The 22,527-nt window shown below is 44.5% G+C and overlaps 1 protein-coding gene across 1 annotated transcript in view; it reads left to right on the top strand.

Moving 5' to 3' along the window:
• dnah2 (dynein, axonemal, heavy chain 2) overlaps positions 1-22,527 on the top strand; it is a 497,351-nt gene that overhangs the window by 363,623 nt on the left and 111,201 nt on the right. Inside the window, exons 58-60 of the mRNA XM_073049044.1 lie at positions 9,158-9,297; positions 15,027-15,159; positions 16,027-16,166. Coding sequence (XP_072905145.1) covers positions 9,158-9,297; positions 15,027-15,159; positions 16,027-16,166 — 413 coding nt within the window. The remainder of the gene's footprint in view (positions 1-9,157; positions 9,298-15,026; positions 15,160-16,026; positions 16,167-22,527) is intronic.

The following is a 22,527-nucleotide window of genomic DNA, read 5'->3' as shown; positions in this document are numbered from 1 at the left end:
TCTACACAGCCATCTGCGGCAAGGAATTCCTCAGATTCTTCCTCTTCTCTGTTCTGAAGGGACACCCTTCTGAGAAAGAATAAACAGAATACACTTAAAAATGGTGGCTAAGTAACAGAAATATAAAGTTATAATAGACCTTTAACCAGCATCCAATCTGGACATTGAATGTTTGGAGAGGAGGGGACTTCAATCAGGTCCACTGGCTGAGGATAAAAGGCAGCAACAGGTCATGGCAGCATAATAGAGCTTTGACCAGTGACAAACCGGTGTCTGGGAATGATTCGTAAGAGCAAATTAAAGGAAGGCAGGGGCAAGCACAGCGGCTGTCATCTGAGTGGACAGTCATTGTGGTGAATTTGAAGAGAGGCTTCATTCAGAGAGAGCAAAGGGAAGACAAGCTCGTTTTCTTTCTTCCTTATATCTGCTCAGCTGGGACAGTAGAGTGAAATGCTCCTCTTGCAGGATGTGGGAAAGCAGGGAGACCTCCAGTGACCCTGCGAGAAGTTCATCCAACTGCAGCTTCTATCATTCACGTAGCTGAAGGGGTGATAGAACGTATAGAGAGGTAGTTGCACACAAGGTGCAGGACACAGCAAGCTAGGTGACAGTCAGGAACGAGGAAGGGGTTAAGGAGCCAGTGCAGAGTACTTTGTGGCCATCCCCCTCAGCAACAGATATATCATTTTGGATACCACCGTGACAGATGACCTATCAGAGGAGAGTCACAGTGGTCGGGTCTCTGGTAATGAGTCTGCTGCTGTGACTCAGAAGGGAGGAGGGTAGAAGCATGCTCTGATGATAGAGGATTTGTTAGCTCTGTGGATAAGAACAAGATTCCCAGATGCTCTGTTGCCTGCTGGGTGTCAGGTTCCAGGATATATCAGATCGAGTCCTCAGCATTTTAAGTGGGAGGATGAACAGCCAGAAGTCGTGGTCCATGTAGGTACCAATGACATGGGTAGGACAAGTGATGGGGTTCTCCATAGGGAGTTCAGCATGTTAGATGCTAAGTTAAAAGACAAGACCTCCAGAGTTGTGATCTCAGGATTGCTACATTTGCCATGTGCAACAGAACTAGGAAGATTATATAGCTTAACATGTGGCTATGGAGTTGGTGTAGGAGGGAAAGCACAAGATTTTTGAATCATTGGGCTCCCTTCCAGGTGACCCCTGTACAGAAGGGGCAGTTAGAACCTGAGCTGGAGAGGTACTAATATCCTAGCAGGAAATGGAGGGAGGGAGATGGGAACCAAAGTGCCAGAACAGTTAGTTGAGAGGGTGTGGAGGCAGATGTTGGTAAAACCTCAGATGAAGTTAGGAATCAAAGAGTTGCAATGTAAAAGGCAGACAAAATTGAATAGGGTGAATACAGGACTGAAGATGTATATAAATGCACAGTAGACGAAATAAGGGAGATGAACTTTGCAACACAGTTGCAGATTGTCAGGTATGATGTTGTAGGCATCACCGAACCATGGCTGCAAGATTATAGCTGGGAGCTTAATGTCCAAGAATACACATTGTATTGAAAGGACAGGCAGGAAGGCAGGGGGGGCAACATTGCTCTTTTGGTAAAAAAAATAAAATCCTATCATTAAAAAAAGGTGACATCGGGTTAGATGATATTGACTGATTGCGAATAGAACTAAGGAACTGGAAGGGTAAAAAAAGACCCTGATGGGAGTTATATACAGACCCCCCCCCCCCCAAACAGTATATGGCCTACAAGTTACAATGGGAGAGAGAAAATGCATGCCAAAAGGGTAATGTTGCAATAGTCATGGGGGACTTCAATATGCAGGTAGACTGGGGAAATCAGGTTGCCGCTGGATTACAGGAGGGGGAATTTCTAGAGTGCCTATGAGATGGCTTTTTAGAGCAGCTCAGGGCTGAGCCAACCAGAGGGCAGAGGATCCAGAAAATTCTGGATCGGGTGTTGTGCAATGAATCAGAATTGATTAGAGAGCTTAAAGTAAAAGAATCCTTAGGGAAAAGTGATCATAATATTATTGAATTTACCCTGAAATTTGAGGAGAAGCTAAAGACAGATGTATCAGTATTACAGTGGAGTAAAGGAAATTACAGAGGCATGAGAGAATTTGGTCTGGATTGGGGAGCATGCCTTATGAGAACAGGTTGAGTGAGCACGGCCTTTTATCCTTGGAGTGACGGAGGATGAGAGGTGACCTGCTGGAGGTGTATAAGATGATGAGAGGCATTGATCGTGTGGATAGTCAGAGGCTTTTTCCCGGGGCTGAAATGGTTGCCAGAAGAGGACACGTGTTTAAGGTGTTTGGGAGTAGGTACAGAGGGGATGTCAGGGGAAAGCTTTTTATTCAGAATGGTGAGTGTGTGGAATGGGCTGCTGGCAACGGTGGTGGAGGCGGATATAATAGGGTCTTTTAAGAGACTTTTGGATAGGAACGTGGAGCTTAGAAAAATAGAGGGCTATAGGTAAGCCTAGTAATTTCAAAGGTAGGGACATGTGTGGCACAACTTTGTGGGTTGAAGGGCCTGTATTGTGCCGTAGGTTTTCTTTGTTTCTATGTAATTGGAAAAGAACACTAGCAGGGATGATGGCAAGCAGCAATGACTGGAATGTCTGGAAACAATTTCGAAGGCACAGGATATATACATCCCAAAGAGGAAAAAGTATTCTAAAGAAAGGATGACAAAACTGTGGCTAACAAGAGAAGTCAAAGCCAATATAAAAGCCAAAGAGAGGGCATATAATAGAACAAAAATTAGTGGGAAGTTAGAGGATTGGGAAGCTTTTAAAAACCAACTGAAGGCAACCAAAAAAAACTCATTAAGAAGGTAATTTTGCAAAATGAAAGTACACTAGCCAATAATATTAAAGAGGACACCAAAAGTTTCTTCAGATACATAAAGTGTAAAAGAGAGGTGAGAGTGGATAGCAGACCACAGGAAAATGATCCTGGAAGGTAGTAGTGAAGGGCAATGAACTGGTGGATGAACTGAATAAGTATTTTTGCATCAGTCTTCACTATGGAAGACACCAGTAGTATGATTGAAGTTCCAGATGTCAGGAGGCATGAAGTGTGTGAAATTACCATAATGAGAGAAAAGATTCCTGGGAAACTGAAAGGTCTGAAGGTAGATAAGCAATCTGAACCGGATGGTGTACATCCCAGAGTTCTGAAGGAGGTGGCTGAAGAGATTGTTAGTAATGATTGTTCAAGAATCACTAGGTTCTCGAATGGACTGGAAAATTGCAAATGTCACTCCACTATTCAAGAAGGGAGAGAGGCAGAAAAAGGAAACTATAAGCCAGTCTGATTTCAGTGGTTCGGAAGATGTTGCAGTATTAAGGATGAAGTCTCAGGGTACTTGGAAACACATGACAGAATAGGCCACAGGCAGCATGATTTCTTCAAGGGAATTCTTTGAAGAAATACCAAGCAGAATTTATCAAGGAGAATCAGTTATAGAAACATAGAAAACCTACAGCACAATACAGGCCCTTCAACCCACAAATTTGTGCCGAACATGTCCCTACCTTAGAAATTACTAGACTTCCCCACAGCCCTCTATTTTTCTAAGCTCCATGTTCCTATCCAAAAGTCGCTTAAAAGACCCTATCATATCCACCTCCACCGCTGTTGCCGGCAGCCCATTCCACGCGCTCACCACTCTCTGAGTAAAAACTTACCCCTGACATCTCCTCTGTACCTACTCCCCAGCACCTTAAACCTGTATCCTCTTGTGGCAACCAGTTCAGCCCTGGGAAAAAGCCTCTGACTATCCACATGATCAATGCCTCTCATCATCTTATACACCTCTATCAGGTCATCTCTCATCCTCCGTCGCTCCAAGGAGAAAAGGCCGAGTTCACTCAAACTATTCTCAAAAGGCATGCTCCCCAATCCAGGCAACATCCTTGTAAATCTCCTCTGCACCCTTTCTATGGCTTCCACATCCTTCCTGTAGTTAGGCAACCAGAACTGAGCACAGTACTCCAGGTGGGGTCTGACCAGTGTCCTATATAACTGCAACATTACCTTTCGGCTCCTAAGTTCAATTCCATTATTTATGAAAGCCAATACACCATATGCCTTCTTAACCACAGCGTCAACCTGCGCAGTTGCTTTAAGCGTCCTATGGTCTTGGACCCCAAGATCCCTCTGATACTCCATACTGCCAAGAGTCTTACCATTAATACTATATTCTGCCATCATATTTGACCTACCGAAATGAACCACCTCACAATTTATCTGAGTTGCACTCGACTTGCCACTTCTCAGCCCAGTTTTGCATCCTATCAATGTCCCGCTGTAGCCTCTGACAGCCCTCCACACTATCCACAACACCTCCAACCTTTGCGTCATCAGCAAACTTGCTAACCCATCCCTCCACTTCCTCGTCCAGGTCACTTATAAAAATCACAAAGAGAAAGGGTCCCAGAACAGATCCCTGAGGCACTCCACTGGTGACTGACCTCCATGTAGACTATGACCTGTCTACAACCACTCTTTGCCTCCTGTGGGCAAGCCAGTTCTGGAACCACAAAGCAATGTCTCCTTGGATCCCATGCTTCCTTACTTTCTCAATAAGCCTTGCATGGGGTACCTTATCAAATGCCTTGCTGAAATCCATATACACTACATCTACTGCTCTTCCTTCATCAATGTGTTTAGTCACATCCTCAAAAAGTTCAATCCGCAACCCCCCAATCCTCCGGAACCTCTCCCGTCCACAATGATGATGCAAAGATCATCACCAGAGGCTCAGCAATCTCCTCCCTCACCTCCCACAGTAGCCTGGGGCACATTTCGTCTGGTCCCGGTGACTTATCCAACTTGATGCTTTCCAAAAGCTCCAGCACATCCTCTTCCTTAATATCTACATGCTCAAGCTTTTCAGTCTGCTGCAAGTCATTACTGCAATCACCAAGATCCTTTTCCATAGTGAATACTGAAGTAAAGTATTCATTAAGTACCTCTGCTATTTCCTTCAGTTCCATACACACTTTCCCACTGTTACATGTGATAGATCCTATTCTTTCACGTCTTATCCTCTTGCTCTTCACATACTTGTAGAATGCCTTGGGGTTTTCCTTAATCCTGCCCGCCAAGCTCTTCTCCTGGCCCCTTCTGGCTCTCCTAATTTCCTTCTTAAACTCCTTCCTGTTAGCTTTATAATCTTCTAGATCTCTAACATTACCTAGCTCTCTGAACCTTTTGTAAGCTTTTCTTTTCTTCTTGACTAGATTTATTACAGCCTTTGTAACCACGGTTCATGTACCCTAGCATAACTTCTCTGTCTCATTAAAACGTACCTATGTAGAACTCCACACAAATATCCCCTGAAACTTTGCCACATTTCTTCTGTACTTTTCCCTGAGAACATCTGTTTTCAATTTAAGCTTCCAGTTTCCTGTCTGTTAGCCTCATAATGCCCCTTACTCCAATTAAATGCTTTTCTAACTTGTCTGTTCCTATCTCTGTCCAATGCTATTGTAAAGGAGATAGAATTATGATCACTATCTTCATAATGCTCTCCCACTGTGAGATCTGACACCTGACCAGGTTCATTTCCCAATACCAAATCAAGTACAGCCTCTCCTCTTGTAGGCGTATCTACATATTGTGACAAGAAACCTTTCTGAACACACCTAACAAACTCCACCCCATCTAAACCCCTTGCTCTAGGGAGATGCCAATCTATATTTGGGAATTTAAAATCTCCCATCATGACAACTCTTATTGTTACACCTTTCCAGGATCTGTTTCTCTATCTGCTCCTCGATATCCCTGTTACTATTGGGCAGCCTATAAAATACACCCAGTAAAGTTATTGACCCCTTCCTGTTCCTAACATAGAAACATAGAAAATAGGTGCAGGAGTAGGTCATTTGGCCCTTCGAGCCTGCACCACCATTCAGTATGATCATGGCTGATCATCCAACTCAGAACCCTGTACCTGCTTTCTCTCCATACCTGCTGATCCCTTTAGCCACAACCTCCACCCATAGAGACTCCGTAGACAATCCCTCCATGCCTTCCACCTTTTCTGCAGCTGTGACACTATCTCTGATGAACAGTGGCTCGCCCCCACCTCTTTTGCCTCTCTCCCTGTCCTTTCTGAAACATCTAAACCCGGCACTTGAAGAAACCATTCCTGTCTCTGAGCCATCCAAGTCTCTGTACTGGCCACCACATCATAGCTTGAAGTACTGATCCACGCTCTAAGCTCATCGGCTTTGTTCACAATACTCCTTGCACTAAAATAGACACATCTCAAACTGTCCATCTGAGCGCGTCCCTTCTCTATCACCTGCCTGTCCTCCCTCTTGCACTGTCTCCAAGCTTTCTCCATTTGTGAGCCAACCGCCTCTTCTATTTGTGAACCTCATTTGATGTTGTGTACCTGGATATGCAGAAGGCCTTTGACAAGGTGCCGCACGTGAGGCTGCTTAATAAGCTACAGGCCCAAGGTGTTACAGAAACAATTCTACCAAGGATAAAGCAGTGACACATTGGCAGGAGTTAAGGGATGGGAATAATGGGAGCCTTTTCTGGTTGGCTATGGTGACTAGTGGTGTTCCACAGGGGTCTGTATTGAAACCGATTCTTTTTACATTGTATGTCAATGATTTGGATGATGGAATTGATGGCTTTATTGAAAGTTTGCAGACAATATGAAAATAGGTGGAGGGGCAGGTAGTTTTGAGGAGTAGAGAGGCTACAAAAGGACTTAGATTAGGAGAATGGGCAAAGAAATGTCAGATGGAATAGTGTTGGGAAGTGTATGCTCAAGCACTTTGGTGAAAGAAATGAAAGGGTTAACTATTTTCTAAATGGAGAGAAAATACAAAAAACTGAGGTACAAAGTGACTTGGAAGTCCTTGTGCAGGATTCTCTGTGGTGAGGAAGGCAAATGCAAATTAGCATTCATTTCAAGAGAACTAGAATATAAAAGCAAGGATGCAATGTTGAAACTTTACAAAGCAGTGATGAGGCTTTACTTGAAGTATTGTGAACAAGTTCAGGCTCCTTATCTTAGAAAGGATGTACTGAAACTGGAGAGAGTTCAAAAGAGGTTCACGAAAATGATTCCAGGGTTAAATGGCTTGTCACATGATGAGTATTTAATGGCTTTCGGCCTGATTTCACGAGAAAATGGAAGAATGAGGGGTGACCTCATTGTAACCTATTGAATGGTGAAAGACCTTGATAGACTGGATGTGGAGAGGATGATTCCTACGGTGGGAGAGTTCAAGACCTGAGGACCCAGCCTCAGAATAGAGGGGTGTGCTTTTGGAATGGAGATAAGGGGGAATTTCTTTAGCAGAGGGTGGTGAATCTCTGGGATTCTTTGCCACTGGCAGCTGTGGAGGCCAAGTCTTTCTGTAGATTAAAAACATAGGTTGATAGATTCTTGATTGGTCAGGACATGAAGGGATATGTGGAGATTGGGGCTGAGAGAAAATTGGATGATCCATAATGAAATGACAGAGCAGACTCAGTGGACCAAATTGCCTAATTCTGCTCCTATATCTTATGGTTTTATGGTCTTATTAGGTCATTTAAGCTGACCTACTACCTTAATACTGTGTTCTTCCTCTGGCCCCACCTTCCTTGATGCCTTTCAAATGTCTCCAGGAATGTTGTCTCTCCAGACCTCAGTGGTAAAGAATTCCACAGGTTGACCACCCTCTGGGAGAATATGTTTCTTAGCTCAATCTTGATCATCTGTTGCACATGCTGAAACTATAAGCAATTGCACATACAGTCCTGGGGAAAATTTGACCCACATCTACTCTTTCAGAGTATTGATGGATTCACTGAGATTCCCTTGTATTCTTGTAAAGTCCAGAGATTGCAGGCCTAGTTTACCTAAACCTTCTGTCCCAGGAGTCACTCTGCTGAACCTGCAGTGCTATTCCTCAATGCAAGTGCCTCCTTTAGGTAAGCAGATCAAAACTGTGCCCAATACTCCAAATGTAGTCTTTTCATTCATCTTCAACAACTACAGTTAGCACCATTTTAACATTCAGGTTCCTGGGCATCACTGTCACGGGATCTCATTAGGATATATTAATATAACCATATAACAATTACAGCACGGAAACAGGCTATCTCGGCCTTTCTAGTCCGTGCCGAATGCTTAGTCTCACCTAGTCCCACCGACCTGCACTCAGCCCATAACCCTCCATTCCTTTCCTTTAAATGACAATACTGAACCTGCCTCTACCACTTCTACTGGAAGCTCGTTCCACACAGCTACCACTCTCTGAGTAAAGAAGTTCCCCCTCTTGTTACCCCTAAACTTTTGCCCCCTAACTCTCAACTCAAGTTCTCTTGTTTGAATCTCCCCTACTCTCAATGGAAAAAGCCTATCAACGTCAACTCTGTCTATCTCCTTCATAATTTTAAATACCTCTATCAAGTCCCCCCTCAACCTTCTACGCTCCAAAGAATAAAGACCTAACTTGTTCAACCTTTCTCTGTAACTTGGGTTCTGAAACCCAGGTAACATTCTAGTAAATCTCCTTTGTACTCTCTCTATTTTATTGACATCTTTCCTATAATTTGGTGACCAGAACTGTACACAATACTCCAAATTTAGCCTCACCAATGCCTTGTACAATTTTAACATTACATCTTATGGTGGCTGATAAAAATTACTTGTACTCTGCCATCATAGAGAGCATCCTCACATGAGCAATTGCTCTTTGGTTTTGTGCAGCACTCTTTCACAAAATTACAGATCTATAGTGAACTGTCAGGTCCATAGGGAAGGTCATTGGCTGCAGTCTCCCATCCCTGCAGGACTTGTACATGTCCAGGAAGAGAAGTGGGCAGGAAAAGTCATTGCAAACACCACCCACCCTGAAATCTGCCTTCTTCAAAATACTATATACGTTTCCAAAATACTATAGGGTTATTAAAACAAACAAAACAAAGGCTTCATGCTATCCTAAAAGTTACTTCCCTCAGACAGTTAATCTGATCAACCATACTGGTTAACCCCCTCCCCCCCCCCCCCCATCCTCATCATCGCACTGCACTGTAAGGACTTTATATAATGCTGTTTACGCTGGTATTTATGTATTGGTGCACATTTTATTTCATATCTGTATTTTAACCTCTAGCTTAATGTGGTTATTAATACTTTTCTGCACCTCTAGATCAAAAATGCTCTTCTAAATGAAGCTAAAACTGAATCTGTTCCTGAAACAAATGAAGGAATCTTTAATTTCTTCCTGGAAAGAGTACAAAGCAATCTGCATGTGGTGTTGTGCATGAGTCCTGTTGGAGACCCCTTCAGGTGAGGCCTAGTGGTGGGGTCTATACTTTTCTCAGGGCCAGTCTGTAGAGAATCCTGTGTGATGATGTCATGTTACAATACTGAGGACTTCCGTTCCGCATCAACAATGGACTTATAATTCAAATCCTGGGACTGTTTTTTTTTCATGATCTGTTTCTAATAAGCTCACAGCATGAAGTTATTCCTTACAACAGACTGGAGGAACTCGGCATCCGTGAAGTTATTCCTGCCTGCTTTACTCCCATTCGCTTTCCAAATCAGATATCACAGTTCATCCAACCTTCCCCTCACCGAGTCTCTATCTGTAGCAACTCTCCTAATAATATTTTAATAATGCCTCAGTAGATATTTCTAAAATATTTCCATCACCCTCCATGAGTTCCAGGGGGTTAATCACTCCTGGGCGAATTCCTTCAGATCTATCCATATCTTCCTTAAACTCATGCACTCTGATTGTTAATTCCTCCAGGGTGAACACACTCAAGTGTTTTTCCAGAGTTGGGGAAACAAGACTGGAGAGTATTAGTTTAAGGTGTGAGGGGAAAGATTTAGTGGGAACTTGAGCGGCAAATTTTTCACCCAGAGAGTGATATCTATGTGGAATGAGCTGCCATAGGAAATGCTTTGTGCAGGTACAATAACAAACAGTTTTTATCAATGCACCATAAAAAGTATGCCATCTGGATACATCACATTGGTACAGCAACTGCTCTGCCTGTGACTACAAGAAACTGCAGAGAGTTGTGGACACAGCTCAGTATATTACGGAAACCAGCCTCCCCTCCATGGACTCTTCTACACTTCTTGCTACCTCAGTAAAGCAGCCAACATAATGGAAGTCCCCACCCACCCGGCCAATCTCTCTTCTCCCCACCCCGCACCCTTCCATTGGGCAGAAGATACTGAAGCCTGAAAGCACAACCACTGGGTTCAAGGACAGCTTCTACCCTGCTGTCACCTTGAACAGACCTTCTTGTACAATAAGATCTACCTCATTATGATCTTTCACCTTCCTGTCCACCTGCACTGCACTTTCTGTGTCACTGTTACACTTCATCCTGCATTCTATTGTTCTACCTCAGTGCACTGTGGAATGATTTGATCTGCATGAGCATTACGCAAGGCAAGTTCTTCACTGGATCTTGGTGCATGTGACAATAAAACAATTCCAGTTCTCTATATCTGTCATAAGTTTCTGTTACTCACCCTGTGATATGTGCTAACAATCAGGGATCCTTTGACTTGTTGTCCCTGCTCTTCACCATTACAGTAACACACTAGCCTTCATTTCTCACTTTACTGATAACCTGCCTGTGCTGAGTTTATACTGCCTCTGTAATGGCAGCAGAATGCCACCATTAAACCATGTTATCTGTATAACTCTCAGCCTTACTGGTAAAGCACAGTGCCTGAGCCCTGGTCCTCAAGCTGGTCAAGGATCATCCTTGGTTTTGGACTGCCCATGTGCACGTCCGTGTGAGCTGGATGCATGAGGGCCAGTCAGTCGGCATCCTTGGAATTTGAGCTACAGGGTTCTGCCATCATCTAGTCCTGGGATTGATCCCGAAGATTAAGGCCCAAAGGTCAATCAGCAGTGTGATAGTTGCAGCCGATGGCCGAAGCCTGGAGGCCCAGAACCTGTGTGTGTGCGCGAGTGGAGCGAGGAAATGGGCATACTTTGTTGTGTTCTGTGTTGTTGTGCCAAGCATTATAGTTCTGCTTTGTTGGCATGAAAATGTGTGATTTTTGTTGAAACATATTTCATTGTATGTTTTGATGTACATGTGGTAAATAAATCTGAATCTGGGCTGGTAGCACTTGCTACAGACGGAGTCACCCAGATTGCAAGAAGCATCTTAAGATGCTGCCTACTGCAGTTGTATAACACAGGGCTGAACTGTCTTCGTGTAGCTCGTGAAGCCTTTTGCCAGCACCCTTTACAACTGATTACCTGCCCTAGGTTCCTCCTGCTCCAAACCAGTCAGCTGCAGTAATATTCTGTGAGTGATGTATTAAGGTCCATCCAATGTTCTCCGTTCTCTGGCTGTAGTTCCCAATGGTCAGGAAATGATGGCCACTGTGTCAGCAAGTCACAGACGATATTTAATGCTGAGTGAAGGGGTTGTTAAAGATTAGCTTTATTTGTCACATGTACACAAAACATGGAAAATGTGTCATTTGAATCAAATCAACAGGAATTGTGTTGGGCCAAGTGCTGCCACACTTCTGGTGCCATCATAGCATGCTTACAACTTATTAACCCTAACCAGGAATGTGGGAGGAGACTCACGTGGTCACGGGGAGAACATGCAAACACCTATCAGACAGCAGTAGGAATCAAACCCCAATCTTATAGCTGAAGCTATAATATTACTCAAACTCATATAGACCATATAGATAAACATCATATAGATGTAACTCATATAGTGTACATAGAGTTAACAAGGCCTTTGACCAGGTCCCTCGTGGCGAGCTGGTCTGGGAAGTAAGACTGCGTGGGATCCAAGTGGGTGATGGTGGACTACCATAATAGTGGGAACAACTGCTCTATATGATGTTAGGCACAGTTGCCTGTCGTAGATCTCTCCTAAGACTTTTATAGATCTTTTCCTATTCCATCCCTTGTAAATCAATGAATAAATATGACTTGTTTCACAGTGTTGGTCAAAGTTGTGTCCCGAGATTCCCATTTACAGAGTCTATAAAAAGTATCCCCCCCCCCCCCCAGAGGTTTTCATGTTTTATTGTTTTACAACACTGAATCACAGTGGTTTTAATTTGGCTTTTTTGACACAGATCAACAGAAAAAACTCTTTTGTGTCAAAGTGAAAATATATCTCTACAAACTGGACTAAATTTATTACAGTTATTAAACACAAAGTAATTCATTGCATAATTATTCACCCTCTTCAAGCCAGTATTTAGTAGAGGCACCTTTGGCAGTAATTACAGCCTTGCAGTGTAGTGTGTCTTCCTGCTCTCTCTCCCTCTCCCAGTGTAGAGTATCCTGCTTCAAATTATCCACCACTGTCCCTGTACCAAAGAAGACCAAGGTAACATGCCTGAATGACTGGTGTCCTGTCGCACTCACCTCGAAAAAAAAGCAAATACTTTGAGAGGCTGGTCAAGAACTATATCTGCAGCTTGTTACCACCCAAAATGGACCCCCAACAATTCACCTACTGACACAACCGATCGACAGATGACACAATAGCCACTGCTCTACATACTGTTCTTACACATCTGGAGAAGGATGCTTGTGTGAGATTGCTGTTCTTGGACTACAGTTCAGCATTCAACACCATAGTTCCATCCAGGCTCGACAGGAAGCTCAGAGACCTTGGTCTGACCCTGCCTTGTGCAGCTGGATCCCGGACTTCTTGTCAGATCACCAGCAGGTGGTAAAAGTGGGCTCCCTCACCTCTGCCCCTCTGACCCTCAACACAGGTGCCCCTCAGGGCTGTGTACTAAGTCCCCTCCTTTTCTCCCTGTATACCCATGACATTGTCGCCACCCACAGCTCTAATCTGCTAATTAAATTTGCCGATGACACTACATTGATTGGCTTATTCTCAAACAACAACGAGGTGGCCTACATCTCTCTGACACAGTGGGGTCAAGAAAACAATCTCCCTCAATGTTGCATAGACAAAGGAGCTGGTTGTGGATTAGAGGAGAAATGGAGTTGGGCTAACCTGTATTGACATCAATGGATCTGGGGTTGCGAGGGTAAACAGCTTCAATTTCTTCAGCATCCACATCACCGAGGACCTCGTGGTCTGTACACACCAGCTGTGTGGTGAAAAAGGCACAACAGCGCTTCTTTCACCACAGACGGTTGAGGAAGTTTGGTATGGGCCCCAAAATACTAAGAACATTTTACAGGGGCACAATTGAGAGCATCCTGACTAGCTGCATCACTGCCTGGTATAGGAACCGTACCTCCATTAATCGCAGGATTCTACAGAGAGTGGTGCTGACAGCCCAGCGCACCTGCAGTTGTGAACTTACCATGATTCAGAACATTTACAAAGACCAGTGTGGAATAAGGGCCTGAAAGATCATTGGGGGACTCAAGTCACGCCAACCACAATCTATTCCTGCTGTTACCGTATGGGAATCGGTACCGCGGCATAAAAGCTAGGACCAACAAACTCCGGGACAGCTTCTTCCACCGGGCCATCAGACTGATTAATTCACTCTGATTTGAGTGTTTTTCTATGTTGCTTTGACTGTTCTATTTTTATAAATTATTATAAATTACTATGATTGCATATTGCACATTTAGAACGGAGACGTAACATAAAGATTTTTACTCCTCATGTATGTGAAAGATGTAAGAAATCAATTCAATTCAATTCACTGAAATCTTTTGTGAGTGAACAGCCCTTTTCAAGTCCAGCCACATTTTCATTGAGGTCTGGACTCTGACTTGGCCACTTCAGGACATTAACTTTGTTGTTTTTAAATCATTCCTGTGTAGCTTTGACTTTATGCTTGGGGTCATTGTCTTGCTGGAAAACAAATCTTCTCCCAAGTCACAGTTTTCTTGAAGACTACATCAGGTTTTGCTCTAGGATTTCCTTGCATTTTGCTGCATTCATTTTATGCTCTATCTTCATAAGCCTTCCAGGGCCTGCTGCAGTGAAGCATCCCCACAGAATGATGCAGCCACCACCATGCTTCACCATAGGGATGGTGTGTTTTTGATGATGTGTGGTGTTTGGCTTACACCCAACATAGCATTTAGTCTGATGGGCAAAAAACTCAATTTTGATCTCATCAGACCATAGAACCTTCTTCCAGCTGACTTCAGAGTCTCCCACTTGCCTTCTAGGAAACTCTAGCTGAGATTTCATGTGAGTTTTTTTCCCCAACAGTGGCTTTCTTTTTGCTATTCTCCCATAAAGATGCAACTGGTGAAGTACCCGGGCAACAGTTGTACGTGCAGTCTCTCCCATCTCAGCCACTGAAGCTTGTAACCCCTCCAGAGTTGTCATAGGTCTCTTGGTGGCCTCCCTCACTTCTTGCACAGTCACTGTTTTTGACGGCCTGCTCCAGGCAGACTTACAGCTGTGCCATATTCTTTCCATTTCTTGATGATTGACTTAACTGTACTCAGAAATTTTCTTGTATCCATCTCCTGACTTGTTCTTTTCAAAAACCTTTTTCAGAGTTGCTTGGAGTGTTCTTTTGTCTTCATGGTGTAGTTTTTGCCAGGATACTGACTCACCAGCAGTTGGACCTTCCAGATACAGGTGTATTTTTATTACAGTCAGTTGAAACACTGACTGCCTGCACACAGGCCTCCAAAATCAGATTTCCATCTAACTAATTATGTGACTTCTAAAATTGATTGGCTACACCAGTGATGATCTGGTGTGTCATGTTAATGGGGGTGAATACTTAAGCAATCAATTATTTTGTGTTTTATATTTGTAACTAATTTAGATCACTTTGTAAATATCTGTTTTCACTTTGACACAAATTTTTTTTTTCTGTAGATCAGTGTCAAAAAAGCCAAATTTAATCCATGATGATTCCACGTTGTAAAACAATAAAACATTGAAAACTTCCAAGGGGGGGGGGTGATACTTTTTTTAGGCTCTGTAAGTTGTTTTGAGAAGAGGAATGTTAACACTGCTTCAATAGAATCTTGTGAATTTTATTGACAGTCCAGATTTTGATTGATCCAAGAGCATATTGTTTTCCCCTGAACTATTTTGAAGGAACCGCATGCGCCAGTACCCAGCGTTGGTGAACTGTACCACCATCGATTGGTTCTCGGAGTGGCCACAGGATGCCTTACTTGAAGTGGCTGAACGGTGTCTGATGAAGGTGGATGTCGGAGGATCTGAAGAGGTAACTGGGCTCTTGGGCCCCATACAGTGGGGGGGGGGGGGGAGTTGTTCTGAGCACTGTGTCAGGCCAGGGGCAGCTCTGGAACCTATCTACACCCTTACTGATGGCTCTTAGTGGATGGGCATAATTTTGAAGTGATTGGGGGAAGTATAGGGAGATGGGCAGACACGTTTTTGCAGAGGGTGGTAGGTGGTGAACGTGTTGCCAGGTGTAGCAGCAGATACATTAGGAACATTTAAGAGGCTCTTAGGTACGTGGATGATAGAATAATGGAGGGCTATGTGGGAGAGAAGGGTTAGATTGATCTTAGTTAATAAGTTCACACATCATGGGCTATAGGGCATGTACTTGCTGTACTTGCTGTAATATTCCTTATCCTTTGAATGCCTTTTCCTCCAGTTTCCAGACCAGAACTTCTGCAACTCATTGTAAACTTCACTCTTTTGGTACGGCTTGAATTCACCATCAACCATCTCCGATGCGGATTTTCCTCAGTGGAATATAGCACTCTGAACTTCCACCCGCTCAAATGTTGGGCAAACTGTCTCAAACCTCTTGTAAACTGTCTTTAACCTACTCCAAAGTCAATCTAACCATTACTGGTCAGAGCATTCCAAGCATCCACCACTCTTGTGTACTTTCCTCCAATCACCTTAAAATTAATGCGTTCCCCCTCATATTAGCCATTTCCACCCTGAGAAAAAGTTTCTGATTATCCACTCTATCTATGCCTGTCATCATCTCGTGCAACTCTATAGAGTAACTCTTCACTATGACACAGTGGGGATTTGGAAAAAGAAAGAGAACAGGGAGTAGACATGTCTTTGCCCTCATGCTCATGGTCAGTGCTTCCCTCTGCCTCTCCAGCTCCGCAGTAACCTGGCACACATCTTCGTCATGATGCATCGCTCGGTCAGCATGTACTCCCAAAAGATGTTGCTGGAATTGCGGAGACACAACTACGTCACCCCAACCAACTACCTGGAGCTAGTATCTGGCTATAAGAAGTAAGTGCCCGATACGGTCTGGGACACACATTTTGCAATGTAATGCCTTCAGAGTGTAGGAGAGAAGTGACTCTGGACACTGACGACACGTGTCGGTGTTTTGTTTGGGGTATGCATGTAATGGGGTATCTGCAGGTATGACTGTGCATGAGCGTTTGTGCCAGATAGTTATCTCTTGTGGATACTTTGGTCTTTTATGTTATAGATGCTGTGTTGCTCTGTCCGTTGCTTAGAACATAGAACACAGGACACAACAGTGGCCTTTGTGCCTCCTGTCCATACAAACTAACAAACCCTGGGTGGAGGTCAACAGCCCTCATCCATGGGATCTGCCAACCTGGATGGATTAACACCCCTCATCCACCAGGTCTCCCAGTCTGGGGAAGGGAGGGGGTGGTCACCAGCCCTCATCCATGATTCCTGCCGACCTGGGAGGGGGGAGGGGGCTCAGCACTGCTCATCCATGGGATCTGCTGACCTGGCTGGGACAATGGCCCTTTTTAATGGGGTCCGCCAACCTCGATCATTAACTACAATCGTTGGTGTTTGTCCTCAGTGCCTGCCAACTCGATCTCTGACCTCAGGTATGACTGATCTTTGATCATGGAGTGCTTCTATCTGGACTCCAGCCTGCCCTCTAATTCTTCCACATCCCTTGAACCCTTGCCTGACCCACATCCCTGTCCCTGATCCCTCATGGATCAGTGGTGCAATTAGAGATTGGCCGGTATGACATTTTGTGGCTGAAAGAAGGTCATAGTTGGGAGCTTAACATCAAAGGATATACTTTGTATTGAAAGGACAGGCAGGAAGGCATAGGCAATGGTGTGGCTCTGTTGGTAATAGATGGAATTACATCTTAGAAAGAGATGACATACGGTCATTTGTGGGTAGAGGTAAGAAATTGCAAGGGTAAAAAAACCATTATGGAATCATATATAGGCCTCCAAATAGTAGCCAAGCTGTGGGATTGAGATTGCAAAGGGAGCTGGAAAAGGCATGTAATAAGAGTAATGACACAATTCTAATTTTAACCCCCATTACAACTGTGTCATGGACAAAAATGTGGCAGATGGAATACAGTATTGGGAAATGTATGATAATGCATTTTTGTACAAGGAACAATAGTGCATTCTAAATGGGAAGAAGTTTCAAACATCGGATGTGCAGAGGGACTTTGAAGTCTTTGTGCAAGACTCCCAGAAGGTTAATTTACAGGCTGAGTCTATGGTAAAGAAGGCACATGCATTGTTGGCATTTATTTCAAGGGAATAGAATATAAAAGCAAGGAAATACTGTGGATCAGCTCACAAAAGTTGCCACACGTTTCGATGCCAGTGTGGTATCCCCACAGTGATCAGCAGAATAACAAACAACCACCACAGAAACAAGCTGCATCCCTCCCTGTCACCCACACACAGATACAGAGCTTTAACGCCAGGACAGAACTCCTGCCTCAGGCCTGCAGACATCTGGCTTTGACTGCCCCAGAAGACTCACTGGTTGAAAAGCAAAAAAAGCTGTAGATGATAGAAATCTGAAATTAAAACTGAATGTGTTGGAAACACTGAGCATATTAGGCAGGACCTGTAGAGACAGAAATGGTTAATGTTTCAGACCTTTTCATCAGAGCCTGGAAGAGTAAGCAAATGGACAAAATGTTGTTGCAGAGAAGGGGTGGAGGTAGCGAGAACAAAGGGAGTGTTTGAGGTAGAGTGGAGACCAAGAAAATGTGAGTGACGCACATTGGTGTTGGTTGGGAGTGGGTGGTGAAAGCTTGTTAAAGATGTGTAAACAGAGAGAGAAAAGGAGCGAGGGAAATCAGCGATGGAAATGTTAAATATAGAATGCTGCAATTACTGGGTGTTTGAAATAAAAATGAACACTGGAAAGGCTCAACAAATCAGACAGCATCTGTGGAGAGAGAATCACATCATCATGAAATGCCTGTTACACTGCTGGCATTTAGGGCAGCAGTGAAGGTCCTCCATCTCTGTCTATCTATAGCTATCTTCTCTATTGTGCCTCAGGTGTGGTTCGAGGTCCTCATTTCTGCCTCTACAGTATGGAACCAAGTTGTCTTTGCTTCAGGCTTCCTTCATCATGCCAGTAACTTCCTTTCGGTATTCACTATTGTCAGTCATGCAAATCCCAGGAATACCATCGCACACAGCTATAGGATTCTTCATTGTTGTTTCTGTAGCAATTTTGTTTCACCAGACAGGTTGTTAGCCCTGAACTGAACCCCCGAACCTGGAGGACTGGTGGACCACTTCTTAGTCTAGCCTCTACCCTTTGACCTGTTTGGTGACTCTACCAAGAGCCCTAACTCCAGCCAACATTACTGTCTGGATCATTGAGGTACGCAAGCCTCCAAACCTTATGACAAAGTTGTGGTCCTCTTGGAAGTGTGGAGAGAGAAAGTGTGCTATAAGTGAGCTCTGATGGCATGATGGCATAGCGGTTATCACAATCACTTTTCAGTGCCAGCAGACACTGCCAGATCAGGGTTTGATTCCTGTTTCCGTCTGCAAAGAGCTTGTACTTTCTCCCTGTGACCACACGGGTTTCCTCCAGGTTCTTCAGTTTCCTCCCACATTCCAAAGATGTACAGGTTATGGTTATTGAGTTGTGGACATGTTATGTTGGCACCAGTAGCATGGCGACACAGGTGGGCTGCCCCCACACCATTTTAGTACTGTGTTAATCACTAATACAAATTAAGCATGTTTCAATGTTCATGTGTGACAGCAAGTTCTTCCATGGTCCTAACAGTAGCGACTTCAAAATTTCCCACATGCCTCAGTTCCCCACTGCATGGACCATCACAGGGAATGCATAATCTGACAGTGTTAGCCCTGATTAGTAGATATGTGCTTCATTATCTGCAGTGTAAACTTCACTCTGAATATTACAATAGACAGGATTGAAAAGCCAAGCAAATGAGATTATACCATAGTGGGTGAATACACAGCAGCATTGACCTTGTTGGTTCCATCGGATACATCTCAGACAGTGTCCAGGCAACCTGTTGTTTTGTATCAAAACAGGTCACCCTTCTTACAGTGTTACAGTTTCTACCATAAGGAACATCACATGTGGGAGTCATGTATGGGGACCAAAGGATGTGATCTTGAGGCTTTATCAGACATTGAACAGACCGCATTCAGAATGCTGTGAGCAGGTTTGGGTCCCTTATCTAAGAAAGGATATATTGGTATTGGAAAGGGTTCAGAGAAGGTTCACGAGAATAATCCTGTGAATGAAAGGGATGATACATGGAAGGACATTTGCTGCCTCTGGATATGTACTCACTGGAGTTTAGAAGAATAAAGGGGGATCTCATTGAAACCTATCGAAAGGCCTAGAGGGAGTGGATGTGGAGAGGATGTTTCCTATAGTGGGGCAGTCACTAGGACCAGAGGACACAGATAGAGTGGATGTGGAGAGGATGTTTCCTATAGTGGGACAGTCACTAGGACCAGAGGACACAGATAGAGTGGATGTGGAGAGGATGTTTCCTATAGTGGGGCAGTCACTAGGACCAGAGGACACAGATAGAGTGGATGTGGAGAGGATGTTTCCTATAGTGGGGCAGTCACTAGGACCAGAGGGCATAGACTCAGAATAGAAAGATGTCCCTTTGCTATAGTGATGAGGAGGAATTTATTTGGACAGAGGGTGGTGAATCTGTCAGATTCGTTGTCATAGGTGGCTGTAGAAGCCAAGTCATTGAGAATATTTAAAACAGAGGTTGATAAGTTCTTGATAAGTAAGGGCATCAAAGTTTACGGGAAGAAGTCAGGAGAATAAGGTTGAAAGGGATAATAAATCAGCTGTGATGGAATGCTGGTCCAGTCTCAATGGGCTGAATGGCTTAATTCTACTCCTATGTCTATGGTATGTTTCATGTAGTGCTGTAAGTGTTGACCATCTGCCCAGGACAAGATTGAAGGGCCTTTCTCATCTGCCCATCACCTCCCTCTGGTTCCCCTCCACCTCGCCTCTCCGATACCTTGTTCTTCAACCTTTTACCTCTTCCACCTATTTGTCCTCCCCCCTTTACATTCTCATTTAGACACCTCCACTCAACAGTTCTGTTTGAGAAGTACAAAGAACGAAGGGATAGTCAACATGGATTTGTGTTTGGCAGGTCACGACCAACCAATCTTGTAGAATTTTTTGAGAAAGTTGATGAAGGCAAGGCAGTGAATGTTGCCTACGTGGTCATTAGCAAGGCCTTTGACAAAGTTCAACATGGAAGGCTAGTCCAGGAAATTTTGTCACTTGGCGTTCAAGATAGGGTAGTAAATTGGATTAGTGGGATAAGCCAGGGAGTGGTAGTACATGGTTTTCTCTCTGACTGGAGGGCTGTGACTAGTCCTGATGAAGGGTCTCGGCCCAAAATGTCGACAGTGCTTCTTCCAATAGATGCTGCCTGGCCTGCTGCGTTCCATGAGCATTTTGTGTGTGTTGCTTGAATTTCCAGCATCTGCAGATTTCCTCGTGGCTGTGACTAGTGGTGTGCTGCAAGGATCGATGCTGGGTCCATTGTTTCTGTGCTGTAGTGTTATATGACTCTTTGAAAGAGTGTTCCAGATTGACAGCTGGTGAAAAGGAGGGAATCCAGTCTGTATGGTGTTGTGACTCCAAACCCAGCAACCACAGACATACTTTGTACCCAATTAAATTGGTGCAGAGTGGTGGAGGGAGGCTCAGTCTTTAGTGTAGTTGACCTGGGAATAAAGATGCAATAAAGATCTGCCTCACTCTGAATTCAATCAATAAATAAAAGAAGCCATTGAACATAGGAGAACATAGGAGATGTCATTTAGTAATTCATTTGGAACAAAGCTTGGGAGCAAAGGAAACACTGTGAACAAAGTATAGCTTGATTCCTGACATGAGCTTCCATTGTGAGGAAGATCTTGTGCTGAGCATTAAAGAATAACGACGGTCCATTTGGGGATTGAAGATTAAGTCTCCCACAACTGGTGTGGCCAGGTCCTCTCGAACCTGTGAATTTGGATCACATTTGTCTTTAGGTTACAGTAACATGGTTCCCCATTGGTGGGGAATAACCAGATCATAGCCCTCACTGCAAGGGTGGGTCAGTACTACCTTCCCCATGAGGGGAAGTGTTTTGGAGTGCACTCTCTCTTCACTTCATGTCTCAGAGTTTAGGTTGGCAGACACAACAAATTACTACCGTCAAACTCACAGAGCCAGAGGTCAGGCGGACTGCACTGCCAGGAGCTTGGTGAAGGTCACTTCATCTGCCAGTCTGCATTTCATTTGGCTTTGTGTCAGTACTCGGCACAATGACAATAAAGCTGAATCTAATCTAATCTAATCTAAATCTGTCAGGCATTGCTCTGTGCTGGCGTTGAGGGCACACCTCTTATTCACTGATGATTGCGCCCTCAACGCCAGCACAGAGCAGAAGATGCAGCGAGAAATGGACAGCTTCTCACGAGCCTGTGACAACTTTGGGCTTACAATCAGCACTAAAAAAAACGATGTTATGTACCAGCCCGCACCCGGAAAGTCCTACCAGGAACCACACATCACAGTAAAGGGGCAGAAGCTACTGGCAGTCGACAGCTTTACTTATCTGGGCAGTACTCTATCACGAGCGGTGAACATAGATGCAGAGATCAGCAACAGAATTGCCAAAACCAGTGCCACCTTTGGGGGACTCCGTGAGAATGCATGGGAGCGGAGAGGACTCTGCCTTACCACCAAGCTGAAGGTCTACTGAGCAGTGGTTCTCACCACCCTCCTCTATGCCAGCGAGACCTGGACTGTCTACAGCAGACACGCTAAACAGCTCAACCACTTCCACTTGAGCTGCCTCCACATACCATGGCAGGACAAAGTCCCAGACACGGAGGTCCTGGAGCGGGCTAGCACCCACAGCGTCTACACCCTCCTACAGAAAGCCCAAGCCAGATGGGCTGGCCATGTCGTCAGGATGTCTGACAGTCGGCTACCAAAACAGCTGCTGTATGGAGAGCTGAGCCAGGGCAAGCGCTCAGTTGGAGGGCAGAAGGAACGTTTCAAAGACTGCCTCAAAGTGTCCCTCAAAGACCTCAACATCAATCTCAGTAGCTGGGAATCGCTTGCTCTGGACCGCCCAACCTGGTGGAGCAGGACCACTAAAGGAGCGTATGCAGCAGAAATCAGACACACCACAGAGACTCAGAGGAAACGCGCCACGCGCAAGGCTCGAGCTACCTCCACTTCCACTGCAGCACCTACCCTCATGTGTCCCACATGTGGGTGAGCTTTCAGGGCCCGGATTGGCTTCACCAGTCACCTCCGGACCCACAGTCACAAACCCTCCACCTGACAGAAGTCG

The sequence above is a fragment of the Hemitrygon akajei genome, chromosome 6 (assembly GCF_048418815.1).
Source record: "Hemitrygon akajei chromosome 6, sHemAka1.3, whole genome shotgun sequence".
In the NCBI taxonomy this organism is placed as follows: domain Eukaryota; kingdom Metazoa; phylum Chordata; class Chondrichthyes; order Myliobatiformes; family Dasyatidae; genus Hemitrygon; species Hemitrygon akajei.
Note: the sequence above shows the minus strand (reverse complement) of the source record. Positions and strands in the feature narration are given on the sequence as shown.